An 18,771-nucleotide genomic window follows, 5' to 3' on the forward strand; every position below is an offset into this window, starting at 1 on the left:
TCTCTCTCTCTCTCTCTCTCTCTCTCTCTCTCTCTATATATATATATATATATATATATATATATATCTATATATATATATATATATATATATATATATATATATATATATATATATATATATATATATAAATATATATATATATATATATAAATATATATATATATATATATATATTCATATGTGTTTGTGTGTATATATATATATCAATCACTGTCTTTCTTTCTCTCTGTCTCTTGCTGTCTCTCTCTCTCCTCATCTACTTATCGCTCTCTGTCTTCGTTACTCTCTCGCCAGGATAAGGGGAATATTAGGGTAGTGTTTAACGTGGGAACGGATGACATCAACATCGAAGAGACTGCTAAATTCGTTAATGATGGGAAGTACCACATAGTTCGCTTTACCCGCAGTGGAGGCAACGCAACCCTGCAGCTGGACGATCTACCAGTGATAGAGCGCTACCCTTCAGGTAGGGAGGGCCCACTGCCAGCACATGTCGGTCACAGCCGGTGTTTTCTGAATAAAAGGAAATGACTATACATCCTAACTGTTTCCCTCAGTATTAACATAAGGATGTTGTCATGTTGCTGTTCTAATGTTATCTTAACATCGTATTACAACTTGTGGTCTGACCTGCTGAAGATTAAAAATGTGTATGTTATCATGTAATTGTCGTGTTTAAACCTAAAAAAGAAATATGTAGTAACTCTTTCTCTGTTGACTCCAGGGATTCTGTACTGACATGATTGATCATTTATGTTGCTATGTTAAATAGTGTATCACGTAAATTAACAATGTTAACATTTAATACAGGTAGCAGTTGTGTTTTTTACTTTAAAAAAAACATTAAAAGAAAATAATAGTCATTTGGGCATTTGGCTCAACAGCAACACAATAAAACATTCATTTTCTGAGTAAATGTATAACTAAACTGGGCGGAGACAGAGAGAATAACTGATTGTATATTTTAGCCTTGGGTTTTAAACAATGGATATATATATATATATATATATACATATATTGTTGTTTTTATATTAAAGTAGAATCGTATATTTTCAGGAGTTATTTAGATAGCCTATTAGCTAAAAGGTTAAACACTATTATGGGTGATCTGTTAGCTTTAACACTCATTCCTTATCATTATTCTGTTGTTTTATCAAACTCTCTAAACCCAGTCAGATGAGATGTCTCCTGTCTGTCAGATGTTAATTAACTGTTTAAATGTCTCTTTAAATCAAAAGCCCATTTATAGAAAGTCAATGTCCACTCGCTGGTTGCTGCTCCTGAACTAATATTCAAGTCAATGACACAGGAACATTGTTCCGACTGGCTAACAGAACCTTTGTTGGGACTTTGACTTTCTCTTCATGGCTGTTTATTTTGTTGTCCAGCTCCTGTGCCAGGTTTTGATGTGCGTAATTACTGTGTTTTCATCTTTAAATTAAAGGCAACATTGATAACGAGCGCCTGGCCATCGCTAGACAGAGAATCCCCTATCGGCTCGGTCGAGTAGTTGACGATTGGCTACTCGACAAAGGTAAAAACATCATTAAAATTACTTAAAACTTTCAGTTTAAAAGTCAATCTGAAGCAAGTTGAAACTGTGACTATCAACTAACACTTAAAATTATAAATTCATAACTAAGTTTAAACGTCATATTAGCTGTTAGTGTGTAAGACTGTGAAAACTGTAGTGTAACTGTACTGTTCTGTAATACGGTAATTTACTGTAAACTGAAGATAGAGAGGTTACTAATACCAGGTTAAAGGGACAATGGGAAGATTAATCAGAATAAATGTGAAACTAGTAAAGATAAAATGTACTTTATTAAGATTCTGTCATAATGTTGTTTCTCCAATTGTAAACATTTAAATGATTCACTAAAGCATATATCAATGTTGAACATAATCTGTATTGTCAAAGTAAAGTTCATAATCAGATATTACATGAAGACCTGAGAGATGTTAAATGAACTGTTTGATTTAAAATTGACCTCTTAAACTTCAGTAGAGCTCCTTTAAATGCCTGAAGTCCCTTTAACAGTGACCAGAAACAGAGCTGTGATCTGTGCATGCTTCATAAAGCTTTGTAGGGCTTCATAATGCTTCGTTAGACTTCTTAGGGTTGTAATAACTATATTTGAGGGAAATCATTTAATCTGTCTGATCTACGTGCTGACTCGCTCCTAATGTATCTATACAGCAACCATCTCTCTGTCTCATCTCTTTCATTCTACTCTTGCTTTCATCCTTCTCTTCTCCCAGTCTCTTCTCATTCCGCAGTACATCTCATCCTTTCATCAAGTCTAAGGCCCTGTGTTATGGTTTAGTATTCATGTCACATAACCTAGATTTTAACCTTTATTTTAAGCCTTTTACAGAAATAAGGATTTGACCAAAAATGAAAGTAAATGTCAGGGGATTGTGTAAGACCATCTGACATAAGAAGAAAAGGGGACAATTTGATGACAAAGCTTTAAAGCGTTGAATGCAGGTAATAGGACCTAATTAACCAGAACACACTGCCCATCTTGTCCCACGTCAAGCTTTCAACACGCCAACCACATGCTTACAGCATGCTAACATCCCGCTTAACGTGCATATTATCACCACACCGACGACTCCTATGTGTGCGTGTTTGTGTGTTCTTTGTGTGTGTGTGTGTGTGTGTGTGCGTGCGTGTCCAGGTCGCCAGCTGACCATCTTCAACAGCCAGACAACTGTGACGGTGGGTGGAGGACAGGGCGCGGGTCCGTTTCAGGGTCAGATGGCCGGTCTCTACTACAATGGACTGAAGATACTTAACATGGCCGCCGAGGGACATGCCCACATCCGTCTAGAGGGCAGTACACGATTGGTCGGAGACATGCCCTCCTCCTCCATCACGCCCCAATCCAGTGCGGCTGCCGGGGGCAACCGATCAGATCCAGTCGCCAATGCTGGCGACATCACAACGACAACCGCTACTAACAGAAAGCAAGGAGGAGGAACCACACAGCAGGTAAAAAACTATGTAGGGATGAACTGCCTTACCTAGGTAGCTCATAGATATTATAAATTAAATCTATGTAGGGATGAACTGCCTTACCTAGGTAGCTCATAGATATTATAAATTCAATCTATGTAGGGATGAACTGCCTTACCTAGCTACCTCATATATTATAAATTAAATCTATGTAGGGATGAACTGCCTTACCTAGCTACCTCATATATATTATAAATTCAATCTATGTAGGGATAAACAGCCTTACCTAGCTACCTCATATATATTATAAATTAAATCTATGTAGGGATGAACTGCCTTACCTAGCTACCTCATATATATTATAAATTAAATCTATGTAGGGATGAACTGCCTTACCTAGCTACCTCATATATATTATAAATTAAATCTATGTAGGGATAAACAGCCTTACCTAGCTAGCTCATATATATTATAAATTCAATCTATGTAGGGATGAACTGCCTTACCTAGGTAGCTCATATATATTATAAATTCAATCTATGTAGGGATGAACTGCCTTACCTAGCTATCTCATATATATTATAAATTCAATCTATGTAGGGATGAACTGCCTTACCTAGCTACCTCATATATATTATAAATTAAATCTATGTAGGGATGAACTGCCTTACCTAGCTACCTCATATATATATTATAAATTAAATCTATGTAGGGATGAACTGCCTTACCTAGCTACCTCATATATATTATAAATTAAATCTATGTAGGGATGAACTGCCTTACCTAGCTATCTCATATATATTATAAATTCAATCTATGTAGGGATAAACGGCCTTACCTAGGTAGCTCATAGATATTATAAATTAAATCTATGTAGGGATTAACTGCCTTACCTAGCTACCTCATATATATTATAAATTCAATCTATGTAGGGATGAAGTGCCTTACCTAGCTATTTCATAGATATTATATAATACATCTATGTGGGGAAACAGCCTTACCTAGCTACCTCATATATATTATATATTAAATCTATGTAGGGATGAACTGCCTTACCTAGCTATCTCATATATATTATAAATTCAATCTATGTAGGGATAAACTGCCTTACCTAGATATCTCATATATATTATAAATTAAATCTATGTAGGGATGAACTGCCTTACCTAGCTACCTCATATATATTATAAATTCAATCTATGTAGGGATGAACTGCCTTACCTAGCTACCTCATATATATTATAAATTAAATCTATGTAGGGATGAACTGCCTTACCTAGCTATCTCATATATATTATAAATTCAATCTATGTAGGGATAAACGGCCTTACCTAGGTAGCTCATAGATATTATAAATTAAATCTATGTAGGGATTAACTGCCTTACCTAGCTACCTCATATATATTATAAATTCAATCTATGTAGGGATGAAGTGCCTTACCTAGCTATTTCATAGATATTATATAATGCATCTATGTGGGGAAACAGCCTTACCTAGCTACCTCATAGATATTATATATTAAAACTATGTAGGGATGAACTGCCTTACCTAGCTACTTCCCAGTGACAGGGCTGTGGGTGTGGAAGGTCAGAAAACGAATCGGAACACTAGAGGTACAGAGGATTTGGCTGGTCAGAGGTCGGGGACAGGCAAAGGTCGTAACGAGGTGGTCCACAAGGCAGAAGCACAGGGGGCAGGCAGGATCAGGGTCAGGGACAGCAGGGGTTTGGTAACTGGGAAGGCAGAACAGAGAACGGGTAACAGGAGACAGGTAACATGGGAGTAAATGCTGGAAACGCATGAAAAGACAACACGAACTGGCAGTGGGCGAACAGGAAACACAGGCATAAATAGACAAGAGGTAACGGGAACATGGGAGACACCTGGTGGGGGGGGGGAGACAACAGGTCAAACCAATCAGGGCGTGACACACAGATATTATGTATTAAAACTATGTAGGGATAAACAGTCTAACTAAGCCATTAATAACCTAGAATTACAAATAACTGATACTATAAACCTGAACCTGTGATATTCTCCTATTAGCTTTTGGGACAGGTTATGACCTTTTCTGACATATGCTTATATGTTTTGACTAGTCAGAGGATATGATTAACACGCTTCTGTTTTTGTGTGAGGAGAGGGAGTCTGGGTTATGAAATAGTCTGCTGCACTTTAAAATTAAATGATGTGAGTTGCCATGGTGATAGAGAACCATCTCCCTCTCCCTCCCTCTCTTTCCCTCTCTCTCCCTCTCTCTCTTGCTGCTCCGTAGTGTATAGCTCCCCTGTGTATAGGCTGCCAGCTGTCTCAGACATAAATAATGGAATGCAGAGCTGCAAGCAAAGCCTCCAGCATCAATATTAGATATAGATGGAAGAGCGGTAGATCTAGATTGAAGAGCTGGTTGGCTTGATGGATGGATAGCTAGATAGATGAGTGGGTGGATTTTTTATACCACAGCTAAGAACTGTTCTTAGGTACGACACGCGGGGCATCTGGACACAACGCTTAGCCATGAAATATTGACAATATAACAAAAAATGCAGAGATTCCTTCTGCTAATATAAACTGTTACTAACACAATGAGAGGAGACATACTTGTGGTATATGGCTGTCAGCCAATCAGCATTCAGGACAGAAAGCACCTGGTTTATTTTTAACCCGGGAGGATTGAATACTATAAACTGATTGGCTGATAGCGGTGGTATATGTAAATAAGGCACAAGGGTGTGATATATGGCTGATATATCACAGCTCAGTGCTGTTCCCAGGCAGGATGCATTGCGGAATGCCTAAAAACAGCTCTTAGCTGTGGTATATTGGCCATATACCACACCCACTTGTGCCTTATTCCTTACACATAAATATATATATATATATATATATATATATATATATACGCACACACACACTCACACACACTTGGTGAGTGTTACTGCTTTTTTAAGAAGCAGTGCAGATAAGTTAATATCCCAAGACGGGAACTAGGTCAGAAAGAATTTAAGCTTTGTGTGTGTGCACATGTGTATGCCTGCATGTGTGTGTATTTAGTTTATAAGGATCCACTAGCAATTAGACATGCAGCACCTAGCCTTCCTGGGGTCCACAAGACGGTTGTGTGTGTGTGTGTGTGTTGCAATGAGTATGTATTTTAATCAGAAACACTGATCAGCTGCTGGGGTTACCTAGCAACCAGTCTGCTAAAGTCTAAAGACACACGTATGTGTCTGTTCCTTATAAGACGTTACTTAGTTACAGTCCGTTGCATCAGATGGAGCACCAGTGAAACCACACCATTTGTGACAGTGTGCACTTTTTGCATCTGGTGTGTATGTGTATATTTGGTGCGTACGTGTGTGCAAATGTGTGTATGAGTTGTGCATGTGTATATGTGATGCATGCGTTTGTGTGTGTATGCGGGACGCGCGCGCGCGCGCGCGCGCGTGTGTGTGTGTGTGTGTGTGTGTGTGTGTGACTGTGTTTCTGCAGTTCTGAGTTCAGTGAGCTCCTTTCCTATGCAGTCACAGTTATTAAAAATGCATGCAAAAGTGTGCGTGTGAGGGCGTCCATGTGTTTGGGTAGAGGCAACTGTAGACCATCTCTCTCTCTCTCTCTCTCTCTCTCTCTCTCTCTTAGCAGTGATAGGTAGTTTGTGTATCGGTACATCTGCAGAGTAGTTCCGCTCCTCATCTTTCGGCGCTGACAGAGCTACAGCTAACAGTGTGTGTGTGTTAGAAGCAGAACAATGGCTGTACTGCAGAAGCAGTAGAGCTGTGTGTGTGTGTGTGTGTGTGTGTGCGTGCAGTTGTTTCCGAAGAAAGCGGTGAAGCAGCGTGTGTAAACCGTGTGTAAGTGAATGTGTTTCTGTGTGTTATGTGTGAGTTCGGTAGTCAGACAGGCATGGACGCTCGCTGGCATTGTTCGGCTGCTCAGGTACTCATTTTACTCTTTCAACGTGATTGCGTCTTTTGCCATCGTTTTTACTTCTGTCTTTTTACTTTTCTCTCTCTCTGTGTATTTCTCTCTCCTCCCCTTTTTTTTATCCATCTGCGCTGGAAGGCGACGTGCATTGCTGCTAGACAAAGAGAAGGACAGATAAGTGTGTAGAAAGAGATGGAGGGACGGAGATACAGGGAGATAGAGAGATGAAGCTATTGGAAAAGGTTGCCGTGCATTGTTCTGGAGTGCGAGTGTGGAACAGACGTGGCTCACTTTGAATTGTCAACTTAAAGGGGTTGTGGATGATTGACGTGACTGTGGTTTGATTGGCATGTGAGTAGAGGTCAGCTGAGGTGACGGCTGCTGTTTGAATGCAATGAATCTTTAGAATGTTTCACTTGGATTTCTAACTGTAGTGAATGGCTGTTCACGCAATGTCTTTATTTATAGCAGCCTGGTGAAAAAGTGGAAGGGTTTTCATTGATCTAGAGAAACTGCTTGCGGTTGGTTTTGATACTCTTGACCAATCAGGTTCAGGCAGCTGGTCTTCAGCACCCTATGAGCAGACAACGTTATGTTTACTTTTCTCCTGGGATTTCTGATTAGCGAAAGTGAAATAATTTCTGATTGGCTAATTTGCTAAAGTGAAATAATTTCTGATTAGGCTAATTAGCAGTGAAATCTTTGTCTTTGTTGCAAGAAGGATCCAGGTGCTGTCAGTTTGTATAGCGCTGCATCTGTGTTATTTGGTCCGGCATTCGGCAAAATATTTTGCCTTAATATTTTGTAAAAGAAAAATCTTGGTTGTAGCCCGCATGGTTTTGCTTTGTTCTCCTGCCTCCATACGGAGGTTAGTTATGACTACTGCAATGCATCACGCTCACATTTTTATTCACCATTGACTTACTGTTGGTTTAACACACACACACACACACGCCTATACACTCACACACACAGTTTTGCCTGTACGCTTTTGCTCTGCTGTCAAGTTGAAACAGGCGATGTTTAACTAAGCTTATGAATATGCACATTCGATTTGCATGATGTTAACTTAAGCTGGAACACTTTGATGTCTCCTTTCTTCTTTTCCTTATCATTTCCTTTTGTCCCACTCCCCCTCTCTCTCACTCTATTCCTCTAATGTTCTCTCTCCCGTCTCCGTGTCCCGCCATAGCTTACTTTTTAACTCCCTACCTACATCTCTCCATCCCTCCGGTCCTCCCTCAGTCTCTCTCTGTCTGGTGGTTTTAGTGTTCCAGGTCTCTCAGCGAAACATTCCCTTTTTTTTATCCCTTCCTTTTTAACTGCCTGAACTTAGAGTTGCCATGGCAACAGGAGTGAGAGAAGAAGAAGAGACAGGGCAGTGCCAGAGAGAGAAACGGAGGAGTAGAGGAAGTAGAAAGAGTCAGGAAGGGAGGGAGGGGGAGAGAGAGTTTGGTCAACTTATGTAGCTGACTGAACATGGAGATCAGAGCTGGGGGGCAATACAGAGAGGTATGGTGTCATGGGTTGGATTATGTAGGACAGAGATAAGTCATAATGAGAGTAGAAGGGGTAAAGGGAAGGAGATAGAAAAGAGGAGAAAGGGAATAGGAAAGGAGAAAGGGAATAGGAAAGGAGAAAGGGAAAGGGAAGGAGGGAGAATATAGCAATAGTAGAGGAGGAAATATATATATATATATAAGTGTATTCTTTCCTCATGATTAGATCACAGCTGGTAACTAACACCATTCTCCTCCTCTTCTCTCTCACACTGAATTCCTTTCTCTTGCTTTCTCTCTCCACCTCTCTCTTCACAGTTAGGCCATTTGCCAGCACTCAGGGCAGTGTGTGTGTGTGCGTGTGTGTGTGTGTGTACTGGGTGTACTGTGTGTACTTTTTGCGGGGGTGTCATGTTAATACATCTGAGTGTCAGAAAATCTAAATGTGTTTGTCTTCAAGTTGAGAGTTTTATTGATTTCTATTTTTGCAGAGGAGCTGCTTGAACATACATTACATTTACACAACGTGAAATGCTCTGTAAATGTAATGAATGTAACAAAACATCTGAAGTGTGTGTTGATGTATTGTAATTGACCTATTGTTATCTCTCCAGTCGACAGACGACCTGCTGGTGGCGTCAGCTGAGTGTCCCAGCGATGATGAGGACATTGACCCTTGTGACCCCAGCTCTGGTAATAACTAGCATACACATACTAGTAGTAGACAACCACACTGCCAGTCTGGCTACTAGTCTACATAAACATTCTGGAAGGGTTAGTGTGCTAGTAGTCTACGTAAACATTCTGGGAGATTAATGTGATAGTAGTCTACATAAACATTCTGGAGGAATTAATGTGCTAGTAGTCTACATAAACATTCTGGAAAGGTTAGTGTGCTAGTAGTCTACATAAACATTCTGGAAGGGTTAGTGCGCTAGTAGTCTACATAAACATTCTGGAAGGGTTAGTGCGCTAGTAGTCTACATAAACATTCTGGAAGGATTAATGTGATACTAGTCTACATAAACATTCTGGAAGGATTAATGTGATAGTAGTCTACATAAACATTTTGGAAGGGTTAGTGTGCTATTAGTCTACATAAATATTCTAGAGGGGTTAGCGTGCTAATCATCAAAGTGAACATTCTGGAGGGATTAATGTGCTAGTAGTCTACATAAACATTCTGGAGGGGTTAGTGTGCTATCAGTCTACATAAACATTTAGGAGGGGTTAGCTTTCTAAGCGAACGTTCTGGAGGGTGTTAGAAATCGGCGGTTTCGTATAGTGGTCAAATAATGTAGAACCCGTATCAAATCGAGGGAGAAGTTTGCTCACGTTTATTGGAAAATTACAGCACAGATGTCATTCGGTGAACGTTCCATTATCTTCTCACTGTAATGTTGGTTACCAGCTAGCCTATACATTCAGGGCGTTTCTAACTAAGACCATGTCTTTAGAAGTCAACCCCCCATGCCATATGGCCATCGTAAACATTCCTGTCATTAGAGCACAACCTACAGAGAGATAATCTAAACAGAAAGGTTTCTGTTGTTCTCATTATCTAGGCACATTCACTTCCAATGAAAAGTACATTCATATTGTAATTGTTAATGCTCAGATTCCACAAGGGATTAATCTGAAAGTAGTTTTCATAAAAGTTCTGGAAGGGTTAGTGTGCTGGTAGTCTACATAAACCGTCTGGAGGGGTTAGTGTGCTAGTAGTCTACATAAAGAGTCTGGAGGGGTTAGTGTGCTAGTAGTCTACATAAACCGTCTGGAGGGGTTAGTGTGCTAGTAGTCTACATAAAGAGTCTGGAGGGGTTAGTGTGCTAGTAGTCTACATAAAGAGTCTGGAGGGGTTAGTGTGCTAGTAGTCTACATAAAGAGTCTGGAGGGGTTAGTGTGCTAGTAGTCTACATAAAGAGTCTGGAGGGGTTAGTGTGCTAGTAGTCTACGTAAAGAGTCTGGAGGGGTTAGTGTGCTAGTAGTCTACATAAACCGTCTGGAGGGGTTAGTGTGCTAGTAGTCTACATAAAGAGTCTGGAGGGGTTAGTGTGCTAGTAGTCTAAGTAAACATTCTGGAGAAGTAAATGTGCAGTAGAATGTTCTCCCTGCAATCATACATTTGCAGAATTGCTGTGAAAACACACTGCATTATGCCAATAAAAATGAATATGAATACTCTCTAAAGGCCCTAAGACGATTGACAGTATCAAGGAAACAGAACTAAGCCAGAACAATGACAGACTGAACAGATGACTTACCTGTGATGACCGACCAAGACTTACCAACCATTACCTCCCCCTCTCTCCCTCCCATCAGCGGCCCAGCCCCCTCTCCCGGATGTCAAGCCCTTCCCGGGGACGTCGGAGGTGGTGAGAGAGTCCAGCAGCACCACGGGCATGGTGGTGGGCATCGTGGCAGCCGCCGCCCTCTGCATCCTCATCCTGCTCTATGCCATGTACAAGTACCGTAACCGCGACGAGGGCTCATACCACGTGGACGAGAGCCGCAACTACATCAGTAACTCTGCCACTCAGCCCAACGGCAGCGCCAAGGACAAGCCGCTGGGCATCGCCAAGATCTCCAAGAACAAGAAAAACAAAGACAAGGAGTATTACGTGTGAGAAGGGGAGGGACACCCTAATTCCATTTCTATATCCACGCATATATACTGTAAACACATATACACTAACACAGACCTAAACACACATACAAGAGGACATACTCTGACACGCAAACACACACAAACACACACGAAGACACTGTCATAAGGGCGGAGTCCCATGCTGTACAGTACTAGGCACTAACTACAGCCTCTCTATATGGGAGGCAGGTCTGTGCTCAACCAGAACACCAACAGTAACTAAAATATAGACTCCCAGTAGGACCAGTTAACAGTCATTTTAAAGGACCCTGCCTCTGACCTCTAGAAACGATTCTCTGTGTTCTCAGAAAGGAGTTTGGGGGCGGGTGGTTTAAGGCTGGTGTCTTCATGGGGTTTGAGGCTGCTGTCGTCATGGCTGGGGTTTTGTGCAGTGACGGTGGGGTTAGACTAAACCTTCTAGTCAGCAGGTTGGATGTTACCCCGGCAACAAGGCTGGAAGAGCCACACCCAACAGGACTGCCATGGTGACTGAATGCCGCATCGATGGAGATGGATGGAGATGGATGAAGATGGCGTGTAGGTGAAATTAGGAGCTATATGTGTTTAAAGTGTTGCTGGGACGTTTCTTTTACAACGCCCACTCTAAGGTATTGCAACATTATATCAACCCATGAAGACTATGAAAACGAGAGACTTTGACTCTGGAGAGGAGACCAGAGACACCTGAACTAACTACCTACCTATCTACACACATATATACACACACACACATCTCTTGCTACACCATCAGAGCTTCATCACAAGAGCTTCATCACTGACTGGGTGATGGCAATGTGATAATTATGATGATGATGATGAAGTCAATGATGAAGAAAAAGAAAAATGAAGAACACAGCTTAGACTTTGGGGAAATTGTTGCACGTTGAACTATCTAACTCCATGTGTTTCCAACAGAGCAGAGACTACAGGGGTTACTCCTAAAACCACCTCAGTAATAATGTGGGTTACCATAACCTACCATCTGGTTTACTATAGCCTACCACCTGTTTTACCATAACCCTACAACATGGTTTACTATAGCCTAACACCTGGTTTACCATAACCTACCACCTGGTTTACTATAGCCTACCATCTGGTTTACTATAGCCTACCATCTGGTTTACCATAACCTACCATTTGGTTTACTATAGCCTACCATGTGGTTTACCATAATCTACAACCTGGTTTAACATAACATCCCATCTGGTTTATTATACCATCCCACCTGGTTTCCCATAACATCCCACCTGGTTTATTATAGCATCCCACATGGTTTACCTTAACATCCCACCTTTATTATAAACTACCAACTAGTTCATCATAACCTACCACCTAGTTTACTATAGTTACCACCTGGTTTATTATAACCTACCACCTGATTGTCTATAAACTACCTTGCTTACCAGACCACCTGGTTTATCATAACCTACCACCCTGGTATTATAGTCTATTAACTGGTTTACTGTAACCTGTAACCAATCTGGTTTTCAACAGCATACCACTTGGTTTTCTATAACATACCAGCTGGTTTACCATACCACCTGGTTTATCATAACCTACCACATGGTTTATTATATATATCCTATCACCTGGTTAGCCATAATCAACCACCTGGTTTACTATAACCTACCATACCACCTGGTTCATCATAACCTACCACATGATTTATTATATAATCCAATCACCTGGTTAGCCATAATCTACCACCTGGTTTAATGTAACCTACCACCTGGTTTACCATACCACCTGGGCCTATAATAAAATGCCAACTGTCTTATCCACCTTCACTTTGTAATAAATAAATGAAAACCCAACATGTAAGTTTAATAATGACAGACAGACATGACTAAAACAGAATTACATCCTATAGACCAACATCATATACCAGTCCTTACTAAGGACAGATACTGTGCATACAACTCCGTTCCTACTCAACCAATGTTCCCTGACCTGCAACACACAGCACATAGAGAACAGTAAGGCTGGGCTTTCATGTCTGTGACAGGATAGTGGGTTTGTGTCAGGGTGCGGTTTAGTGAGTAACCCCCGTTTAAAGGCTGGATGTAAGGGCCTCATACCACAGGCTCAGCTCTGTTTTACAGCCTGTCCTATAGACTCTAGACCTGCTCTGATGAACGTTTTATATAAAGAAAAATAAAAAAAATCTGTAAAATAATCAAAAACAGAAAATGATGTGTTATCATGTGTTTCTATAGCGATAGAGCTGTTCATGATGCCATTAGCTAAGACAATTTGAGTTGCGTTCCTTTAATTTGCCCTACCTCTCTGTGTATTCTGTCCAGTCCGTGTCCAGGTCATCACTTCAAGCCAGGCAAGAGTAGGGAAGTGGAGAAGGTTGAGGGCGGGAGTATCTGTAAAATGGTGTGTGGGTCTTAGAAGTCCCCCTATTGCTCTACTAGTGCTCTACTTTAGAACTGAGCCCTAAATTGCTAGCCCTATGTGGCTTTAATGAAAATAAGTGCACATTTACAGGATGGAGGGTGCCATTTGTGGCACCGAGTATGCAGATATAAATATACCACGCATCAGGCCCGGTCTTTATTGCCTGATCTGCTTTTTGTATTTACGTCTGCTGTCACTGAACACACTCCCCTGGGTCATCAAAGCAATATTGCCAACCTATCACATGCGTGGGATTTAGACTGGGGGCGGGGCATTTAAGATAAAGTAGTAATACAACCTAAAAATAAGCGGGAAGGATAAAACAGATGTATTCCCCAGCTCCTATTCTACTCCTTAATACTTGGTTCTTCCTATTCATCCCTTTAATCTGCCCCCTCACTTCCACTCTTGCTTTTTATCTAAGTAAAGCAGGAGCATTCAACTGTGGTCTAAGTGTTCATTTAGCCTTTTTATTTTATATATGTACAATTTTTCTACTGTATTTTACTTTTATTTTTATTGTTACAGTTCTTTGAAGAACATAAAGTGGACATTTATTATGAAAAATAGTTTTGAAGATCTAACGAGTGAATAAAATATTACCCAAGTGAAGTTATCCCATCTGACTTCTTAATCTATTCAATGTGGTTAAAGAAAAGTAAAGGTATTTTCCTGAAAAACTCTATCTCTTCTTCTAACCTACCGTTTTTCTCTACTTCTCGCTGCTCAGGCACTAAAGCCCTAGTTTAAACTTTGCTCTATTGCTACACCAAATAAAAAATGCCTATTTGGAAAGGCTTCAAATGTGTTTGTGTTAAAGATGTCTTTAAAAAAAAAAAAGGTTAGGCTGTCTGAGTGAACCTCCATAGAATGCCCCATTTTGCATTGTTTCAACATTATGTGGACCATGTCGTGTATGATATCCTAACACATGTTTACCACAAATAAGCCTTGGTGACAGTTTCAGAGTTACATACACATTTGGAAAATGTATTTTAAAATAATGTGTTGTTGCCTTTCCTTATAAATATCTCTTCCACCTTTCAGCAACAGGAAGCATCCTTTGACCTCCAACGTCATGCCTCGCTTTCACAATTTCACCGTCACTTTCCAAGGTAGTGTTAATAACTTTCCCCACAAACACTCACTGAGATCTAAACACAGTCTTGAGTGACAGACTGTGTTTAGATCTCAGGGAGTTTTTGTGGGGAAAGTTATTAACGCTACCTTGGAAAGTGACAGTTGACAATTAAAATGTTCACCCATTTACTCAATTAATGTACAGCCAACGCAAACCTTGCAACAAGTGTTTATCTAAATAAAACTATTGTAGTGTAAAGAGGCCCTAAGATAATCACTGCAAAAAAATCGGACTAGTTATTTAAATAAGTTGTGTTTTTGTTTTACAACATGATGTTATGCACAATAGCGGTAAAGGTCCTTTTCACTGTTATCTCAAATAATCTCTTTGTTTAGGATCCCCACAAAGGCCTGAAAACTCCATATTGCTCAATTATCTATGGTGGGGTGAAAACATTGTGAAATGCTCTATGGTAGAGGGAAAAATGATCTTCCATCGTCCCCACATTTACCTCATCCCCATGTTATTGTACACAGCCTGGCACAACAACTCATTTGGCCTTGGCGTGGGTAGTCACAGAAAGCTATGGTAGTGCCCACTGAGTAAAGTATTTGTTATCCTTTGTATATTAGCCAATCATTTTCATTGTAAGCTTCTTATGCATATACCTAGCAACCACAACACTGCCCTAAAACAAATTTCAAAGCAAGATTTGCAAAGATTTACATCTAACCTCCTGAGACCCTGTGTCCACATATGAGGACACTATGTTTCAGGCTTCCTGCACCATGTACTTCATTCTGCTTAACTTAAACCTATTGTCCTTATTAGAGGACAGTTGTCTGCGCCATGCTTAGATAATATACTTATCAGGTCCTACTAATCCCAAATAGCTAAGAGAAATAAAAAAGGTTAAGTCTAAGTCAGCACGTATGACATGTGGGTGAAACTAACCATTTATAACATTAAATGAAATGTGCTTAGTTAGCCAGATAGTTCAACCTGCTAATGTAGCAACGTTATTTACTGTAAAATGGATTTGACGAAGAGCCTGTTCTGCCCTATATCAGAGCACTGTTAATAGAGAGGGTATGGAAACATCAAAACTAAAGGCAAAATGACTAAACAAAACCTTGAGTATTGAAACATGCTGAAAATGTTTTCAACATGACATGGTTTGTTGTAACTCCAGTTAACTGGTAAAGGGAGCACAACCGGGAAATGAGGAAAGCACTGCATTGGTGTTTTGAGTTGGGTTATACTTGAGTCAGAAATTCCGTTTGTAGATGTTATATCCTATCCGTTCATAGCCAAGCTCTTGCTAAGGTTAGTGTTATGTTTTAGGATAAGGGTTAGGGTTAGAATAAAGGTTCAGGTTAGGGTAAAGGTAAAGGTAAGTAAATAGGTAAAATGTTGCTGATAGTCAACAGATAATATGTAGAGCATCTACAGACACACTTTATGGGTTCTCAAAATTAAGTGTTGCCTTGAGTTGTATATAGAGCAGAATAAATTGCTCTGAAGGGAAATCCCTAAAGGGACATGAGACATAGGATAAGATGAAAAATTCCATATGTTAAACATTGATTTATACATCCGTTTGTTCCAGATTACCCACTCTGGCAGGTTTTGTTGAGTACAGTGTTGGGTGTGTACATTTCAGAAGAAATTGCAACATGATATATCACTGTGAAGTGTTTTGAACTGTTTGCGCTCAGACATGAGAGCAATTACCACCCCCCGATTAGCTATTAGTGATTCTCATATTCACATTGGCCGTTCTCAGCTGCAAACGCTATTAAGTTTTGCCCACGTGCAAAAAAAGACAGTGCCCCTCCCCTCCCTGACTCCCTCCTTGACTTTTACAACTGGTTTCTTCTACCGTTTTCTGATTGGCTGAGAGGTGATTAGCGTCTAGCAATTGAGCAAGACCTGTTTTCAGAAGAAAAGCTAATTTTTCATTAAAATAACTTGATCAGAAATACAGTGTATACATTGTTAATGTTGTAAATGACTATTGTAGCTGGAAACAGATCGAAGTTTGTTTCCAGCTACAATAGTAAGAAAGAACATTCATGACCCAAAGCACAGCTCTAAACTATGCAAGAACTAGTAGGGAAGAAGCAGCCAGCTGGTATTCTGTCTATAATGGAGTGGCCAGCACAGTCATCGGATCTCAAACCTATTCAGCTGTTGTGGGAGCAGCTTGACTGTATGGTCCATCAGAAGTGCCCATCAATCCAATACAATTTGTGGGAGGTGCTTCAGGAAGCATGGGGTGAAATCTCTTGAGATTACCTGAGAAAATTAACAACTAGAATGCCGATTAATTGCTGCAAATAGAGGATTCTTTGACAAAAGAAGAGATTGAAGGACACAATTAATTTGAACCTTGTCACTGACTATATTTCCTGTTCAAACTCATTTCATGTATGTTTTCAGAACAACCAAAAACAGGCACAGTAATGCATCTGGTAACAATCCACAATATACATACCCGAGGGACATATGTATGTAACCCAGAAACAGGATGTGTGCTGATTAAATAGCACAATGACTAGACCAAGAACATGTGGTTCTTTCCAGGTCTGGGGAGGTCGTCGAGTGTCACTCAGACAAATGCACTGGATTCCCAACTGAACAACATTGTTACAGTCTCACTCGAGACTGGTGCACCAACCCACGTGCCAAATTTTTTGTGGTGTTCCTGGAGCATGGAACCTCACATCCCTCAGATATAAAAGCAAGGAACAACACACCACTTATATAGTATTGTGTTTGTCTGTCTGTATTTTGTGTCTTTTTTGTGTGAGTTTGGGTGATTGAGTGTGGAATTAAGCATTAGAACATTAAAAAAAGATTAAAAAGAGGTGGTGCAGAAATTATGCTAATAATGACAGTATTCACCATTGAATTGGTTGACGTTAATAATGACAGTATTCACCATTGACTTGGTTGACATTAATAATGACAGTATTCACCATTGACTTGGTGACATTAATAATTACAGTATTCACCATTTAATTGGTTGACATTAATAATGACAGTTTTCACCATTGAATTGGTTGACATTAATAATGACAGTATTCACCATTGACTTGGTTGACATTAATAATGACAGTATTCACCATTGAATTGGTTGACATTAATAATGACAGTATTCACCATTGACTTGGTTGACATTCTAAGTGACCCCAAACTTTTGAACGGTAGTGTACGTCCTGTATATATTTCTATATATACAATATATTTATATATTTCTTTATAAGCTGTAAGGTCCAGTCAGACACCACGTCCTATTACTGCACAACCTTGACTCACAAACACAGAAACACACAACCTCCGTCTCCTGAATGTCACTCGTGCCCTAGATCCCAATCACCCTAATACTAGTCATCTGTTCCCCATTACCTCTCACTATTTAGTTCTCCCTCAGTTGACCACTCTCTGTGAGGTATTGTTTGTGTTCAGTGACATTGAATGTGAAGTCTGTTGCAATCCAAGTGAAGCTGTTTTAGTCTTGCCTGTGTGTGTCCAGTTTCCTCTTCTACCTGTGAGTTTTGTGTTTTCAGATGAGAAATCACAAAACGTCTTGTACCGTTGCCTGGACTCTGTTTAAGACCTCCTTCTGCCTGCTTATCAACAATTCCTGCCGAGCCCTTCTGTTCTTCTGCCCGTGTATTTTGGATACCTGTGTATGACCAGTTCTTATCCATTTTGTCCTTGTTTGTGCCGAAGTAAACAACTGCACTCCACTCCAATCCATTCCATTAGCAGTGTATGTATGTATGTATGTATGTATTTATTTATGTATGTACAGTATGTATGTATGTACAGTATGTATGTATGTATGCATCTACAGTATGTATGTATGTATTTATTTATTTATTTCTCTCCCATCAATAACCTTAAAGGGCTTTTTTGAAAATGTGTCATTCTCTGGTGACAACATGAGGTTTTCTGGTGACTTTGACAACCTAAACAAACATGCACACACGCATAACACAGTTTGAAAGACACAAACAGAAGGGGAGCAAGGAGGAAGAGATAATGGAGAGAAGGATGCAGGGGGAAGAGACTGGGGGCAGCCAGACTGTGTACATGTAGGAGAGAAGAGAAATAGAACATTGTGTCCCCATTATTTTTCTCAGACAAAAATATGACACATTCAACTAAGCCAAACCCTGACACAGACCAAACATACCCTGGTCCTCCCTCAGCCCCTAACTCCTCGCTGAAGCATTACCTGTT

At 40.1% G+C, this 18,771-nt stretch overlaps 1 protein-coding gene across 25 annotated transcripts in view; it reads left to right on the forward strand.

The window, feature by feature from the left end:
• nrxn1a (neurexin 1a) overlaps positions 1–14,055 on the forward strand; it is a 64,838-nt gene extending 50,783 nt beyond the window's left edge. For 18 of the 25 annotated variants that reach the window (XM_029119885.2, XM_029119891.2, XM_029119887.2 and 15 more), the window contains 5 exons: positions 298–469; positions 1,448–1,537; positions 2,688–3,001; positions 9,004–9,082; positions 10,712–14,055. In XM_029119885.2, coding sequence (XP_028975718.1) covers positions 298–469; positions 1,448–1,537; positions 2,688–3,001; positions 9,004–9,082; positions 10,712–11,016 — 960 coding nt within the window. In that variant the 3' untranslated portion in view covers positions 11,017–14,055. The remainder of the gene's footprint in view (positions 1–297; positions 470–1,447; positions 1,538–2,687; positions 3,002–9,003; positions 9,083–10,711) is intronic. The other 7 variants (XM_029119897.2, XM_029119899.2, XM_034292194.1 and 4 more) reach the window with 1 other exon arrangement.
• Positions 14,056–18,771: the final 4,716 nt, after the last annotated feature.

This window comes from Esox lucius, chromosome 5 (assembly GCF_011004845.1).
Source record: "Esox lucius isolate fEsoLuc1 chromosome 5, fEsoLuc1.pri, whole genome shotgun sequence".
Lineage (NCBI taxonomy): Eukaryota > Metazoa > Chordata > Actinopteri > Esociformes > Esocidae > Esox > Esox lucius.